Raw genomic sequence first — 5,703 nt, 5'->3', positions numbered from 1 at the left:
GAGCGGGCCTCCGAAACTGCCACTGTTCCTGTTAACCCCTGGAGGGAGAGTCAGCATGAGAGTCGCGGTGCAGCAGGAATCACATCTCTGCAAAGACATCAGCAGCACCCGGAGGACTCTTTGTTGCATTGCCTGTATTTGCCTTGCTGCTTGTAAGTAGGGCTCTGATTTTTCCCATCTGGATGACCAGCGGTGTTCTCATTTGTCCATACCATTTTATGGCATAGTTCTTTTTATTTAATAAATAGTTTTTATAGTCACTAGGAGTCTCTATGTTATATGTGCAGTGTGTGTATTAGTGTAGACCTGTTTTAACCCTACAGTGTTGCACTATGATCTGTGTCTGTTTGTGTTTTTTCCCCTACATGGCCTGTCAAGCAAGTGTGCTGATCCCCTGAGGAGTACAGGATTATCCAATGAACTTTTGGCGCCAGGTTTTTCTTTGTTTTCGCTTTTTCTGTTAGTACTGACAGTATTACTAGGCAGCCTTTATACATATATATATTTTGTACTTGTCACACTGGTGTTTTAGTCTTTAGCGCTTGTTCACATTTTTTCTTTTTCATATAAATTATATATATATATATATATATATATATATATATATATGGACAAAAAACAAACAAAAGCGCAAGCTCCATAGCCCAAAACTGAATAAAAAATAGGTACATTTATTTAAAAATCAGCAACCCATAAGAATGTGCACTTACAGGATTTTAAACAGAACCATTCGTGGGAGAAAAATCTCTAATTTTGGTCATCTGCGATGGTAGGTGGAGTCCCCATAGGCAGAGTAAATGTAGAGAGCCCAGAGCCACCACAAACTCCTATAATGAGTTGGCAGCAAGATAGAAAGGCATTCAATGCCTTCACGTCCTTCGCTCCCTCATGCAGCAGTTGATAGCTCTTGAAAATGCCGCCAGCCAGAGCACAAGGATGCCAGGAACTCCCAATAACACGAACACATACGCAATGACGTCACCAGCCCTATGCGTTTCTTCACACTGCGCCAACTTCGTCAGGGGGATGTGATTGGTCGAGGACAGACAATGAAATAGGCTAAATAGAGTAAACCTATTTTCACATTGGTTCTATGTTTCACCACAAATCGTATCATTAGAGAATTAATATACACCACAACATTACAAGAAATGACAATAAAAAAACACCAATTTACATTAATGCAGCTTCATTACCATAGTGGCTATCCGCTACGGTAATGAATGACTGTTTATTGTTGTGTGTGTTTTGACACTAATGTAGATGTGCAGGGGGTCTCCTGAGGTTAACCACTTTGGTTTCAGGTCCGGGGACCCCTTACTTCATAAGATACAGGCCCCGTTATAGGGTGCCGGTATCCCCTGCAGAATTTAAATGTCCCGGTCACATGATGCGGAAGCTTTAAAAGTGCAGGGGATACCAGCACCCCATAACGGGGCCTGTATCTCATGAAGCAGAGGGTCCCCAGACCTGAAACCAATGCGGTTCACCTCCGGAGACCCCCTGCTCATGTACACTATTATTAAAATGTATATTCTAAATGCACGATTGCCTGTAACAGACATGCATGGAGATGCAGAATCTCCATGCAAATATTACATGAGGCTTTATTTCCTGTCAGCTATTGTACTTGAACTTTAAGCGCGATAGCAGGGGAAAAAAAAAAGCATGCACGATCAGGCTGATTTGAGCACGTCCGATCCCGTACGCGCTGAACTCCTTAGTGAATCGTGCATCCGCTTCACTTTTTAGCGGACGTGAAATTTTCTTCATGCCAGCGCAAAATCTCACTGCTTAGTGCATAGCCCCCTAAATTCTTTCCCACATTCCCCACATACATGCGGGCTCTCCCCTGTGTGTCACCTCGTGTTTGTGTCCAGGCTGGATAAATCACTAAATCCCCTCTCACATTCCACACATACATGCGGTCTCTCCCTTGTGTGTGTTCAGGTTGAATAACTGACTAAATCCCTTCCCACATCCACATACATGTGGTCTCTCTCCTGTGTGTGTCTACATGTGTGTGTTCAGGCTGGATGACACACTAAATCCCTTCCCACATTCCCCACATACTGTACATGCGGTCTCTCCAATTTGTGTGTCCTTGTGTGTGTGTTCAGGTTAAATAACCGACTAAATCCTTTCCCACATTCCCCACATACATGCGGTCTCTCCCCTGTGTGTGTCCTCATGTGTGTGTTCAGGCTGGATAACTGACTAAATCCCTTCCCACATTCCCCACATACATGTGGTCTCTCCCCTGTGTGTGTCCTCATGTGTGTGTACAGGCTGGATAAATCAGTAAATCCCCTCCCACATTCCACACAAACATGCGGTCTCTCCCCTGTGTGTATCCTCTTATGTGTGTTCAGGTTGGATAACCGACTAAATCCCTTCCCACATTCCCCACATACATGCGGTCTCTCCCCTGTGTGTGTCCTCATGTGTGTGTTCAGGTTGGATAACCGACTAAATTCCTTCCCACATTCCCCACATACATGCGGTCTCTCCCCTGTGTGTGTGCTCATGTGTATGTTCAGGCTGGATGACAAACTAAATCCCTTCCCACATTCCCCACATACATGCGGTCTCTCCCCTGTGTGTGTCCTAATGTGTGTGTTCAGGCTGGATAACTGACTAAATCCCTTCCCACATTCCCCACATACATGCGGTCTCTCCCCTGTGTGTGTCCTCATGTGTGTGTTCAGGTTGGATAACCGACTAAATCCCTTCCCACATTCCCCACATACATGCGGTCTCTCCCCTGTGTGTGTGCTCATGTGTGTGTTCAGGCTGGATGACAAACTAAATCCCTTCCCACATTCCCCACATACATGCGGTCTCTCCCCTGTGTGTGTCCTCATGTGTGTGTTCAGGCTGGATAACTGACTAAATCCCTTCCCACATTCCCCACATACATGTGGTCTCTCCCCTGTGTGTGTCCTCTTGTGTGTGTCCAGGCTGGATAAATCAGTAAAGCCCCTCCCACATTCCACACATACATGCGGTCTCTCCCCTGTGTGTGTCCACTTGTGTGTGTTCAGGTTGGATAACCGACTAAATCCCTTCCCACATTCCCCACATACATGCGGTCTCTCCCCTGTGTGTGTCCTCATGTGTGTGTTCAGGTTGGATAACCGACTAAATCCCTTCCCACATTCCCCACATACATGCGGTCTCTCCCCGGTGTGTGTGCTCATGTGTATGTTCAAGCTGGATGACAAACTAAATCCCTTCCCACATTCCCCACATACATGCGGTCTCTCCCCTGTGTGTGTCCTCATGTGTGTGTTCAGGCTGGATAACTGACTAAATCCCTTCCCACATTCCCCACATACATGCGGTCTCTCCCCTGTGTGTGTCCTCATGTGTGTTTTCAGGATGGATAACCGACTAAATCCGTTCCCACATTCCCCACATACATGTGGTCTCTCCCCTGTGTGTGTCCTCTTGTGTGTGTCCAGGCTGGATAAATCAGTAAATCCCCTCCCACATTCCACACATACATGCGGTCTCTCCCCTGTGTGTGCCCTCTTGTGTGTGTTCAGGTTGGATAACCGACTAAATCCCTTCCCACATTCCCCACATACATGCGGTCTCTCCCCTGTGTGTGTCCTCATGTGTGTGTTCAGGTTGGATAACCGACTAAATCCCTTCCCACATTCCCCACATACATGCGGTCTCTCCCCGGTGTGTGTGCTCATGTGTATGTTCAAGCTGGATGACAAACTAAATCCCTTCCCACATTCCCCACATACATGCGGTCTCTCCCCTGTGTGTGTCCTCATGTGTGTGTTCAGGCTGGATAACTGACTAAATCCCTTCCCACATTCCCCACATACATGCGGTCTCTCCCCTGTGTGTGTCCTCATGTGTGTTTTCAGGATGGATAACCGACTAAATCCGTTCCCACATTCCCCACATACATGTGGTCTCTCCCCTGTGTGTGTCCTCTTGTGTGTGTCCAGGCTGGATAAATCAGTAAATCCCCTCCCACATTCCACACATACATGCGGTCTCTCCCCTGTGTGTGCCCTCTTGTGTGTGTTCAGGTTGGATAACCGACTAAATCCCTTCCCACATTCCCCACATACATGCAGTCTCTCCCCTGTGTGTGTCCTCTTGTGTGTGTTCAGGTTAAATAACCGACTAAATCCTTTCCCACATTCCCCACATATATGCGGTCTCTCCCCTGTGTGTGTCCTCATGTGTGTATTCAGGCTGGATGACAAACTAAATCCCGTCCCACATTCCCCACATACATGCGGTCTCTCCCCGGTGTGTGTGCTCATGTGTGTGTTCAGGCTGGATGACAAACTAAATCCCTTCCCACATTCCCCACATACATGTGGTCTCTCCCCTGTGTGTGTCCTCTTATGTGCATCCAGATATGATAACTGACTAAATACCTTCCCACATTCCCAACATACATGCGATCTCTCCCCTGTGTGTTTCCTCATGTGTGTGTTCAGGTTGGATAACCGACTAAATCCCTTCCCACATTCCCCACATACATGCGGTCTCTCCCCTGTGTGTGTCCTCTTGTGTGTGTTCAGGTTGGATAACCGACTAAATCCTTTCCCACATTCCCCACATACATGCGGTCTCTCCCCTTTGTGTGTCCTCATGTGTGTGTCCAGACTGGATAAATCACTAAATCCCCTCCCACATTCCACACATACATGTGGTCTCTCCCCTGTGTGTGTCCTCATGTGTGTGTTCAGGCTGGATGACACACTAAATCCTTTCCCACATTCCCCACATACATGCGGTCTCTCCCCTGTGTGTGTCCTCATGTGTGTGTTCAGGTTGGATGACACACTAAATCCCTTCCCACATTCCCCACATACATGCGGTCTCTCCCCTGTGTGTGTGCTCATGTGTGTGTTCAGGCTGGATGACAAACTAAATCCCTTCCCACATTCCCCACATACATGCGGTCTCTCCCCTGTGTGTATCCTCATGTGTGTGTTCAGGATGGATAACTGACTAAATCCCTTCCCACATTCCCCACATACATGCGGTCTCTCCCCCGTGTGTGTCCTCATGTGTGTGTTCAGGTTGAATAACCGACTAAATCTGTTCCCACATTCCCCACATACATGCGTTCTCTCCCCTGTGTGTGTGCTCATGTGTTTGTTCAGGTTGGATGACACACTAAATCCCTTCCCACATTCCCCACATACATGTGGTCTCTCTCCTGTGTGTGTCCTCTTGTGTGTGTCCAGGCTCAATAAGTCACTAAATCCCTTCCCACATTCATGTGGTCTCTCTCCGGTCTGTGTACTCTTCTGTAGGTTCTGGTCTGATAACCAAGTCAGACTCTTCCCACATTCTCCAAGATCTTTTCCTGTGGCAGCTGCTAATATATATTTTTTGGAATGAGAAGCAGTTACATTGTTCATTAATTGCCTTGACTGGTTGGAAGATGCTGTTTCTGTCATATTTATTGGAATGTTGCAAGATTGTTCTGTCCTCTTCTTTTCCATATACTCATTTGGGTGTCTCAACTTCAGATGTTTGAGGAGGTAATCCTGACTGCTAAAAGCAACTTTGCAGTGCTGGCATGGGTGGATTATTTGTGCTTGTCTTTGTACTAAATGAGACAAAAAAAGTCACTGTTACACAAACTGTCATACAAAAGGCCATGAAGGAGAGGTAAGTTGGCATAGCACAAAAAGTTCAGGATGAAAGTAAACTGTA

At 46.7% G+C, this 5,703-nt stretch overlaps 1 protein-coding gene across 1 annotated transcript in view; it reads right to left on the bottom strand.

Annotated features, from left to right (window-relative positions):
* Positions 1–651: 651 nt before the first annotated feature.
* Positions 652–5,703, bottom strand: part of LOC142466872 (uncharacterized) — a 60,754-nt gene continuing 55,702 nt past the window's right edge. Inside the window, exon 3 of the mRNA XM_075572426.1 lies at positions 652–5,596. Within this exon, the coding sequence (XP_075428541.1) occupies positions 2,028–5,489 (3,462 nt within the window). The 5' untranslated portion in view covers positions 5,490–5,596 and the 3' untranslated portion in view covers positions 652–2,027. The remainder of the gene's footprint in view (positions 5,597–5,703) is intronic.

This window comes from Ascaphus truei, chromosome 15 (genome assembly GCF_040206685.1).
Source record: "Ascaphus truei isolate aAscTru1 chromosome 15, aAscTru1.hap1, whole genome shotgun sequence".
NCBI classification, from domain to species: domain Eukaryota; kingdom Metazoa; phylum Chordata; class Amphibia; order Anura; family Ascaphidae; genus Ascaphus; species Ascaphus truei.
The sequence above is the reverse complement of the archived record's forward strand: the minus strand, read 5'-3'. Positions and strand labels throughout refer to the sequence as shown.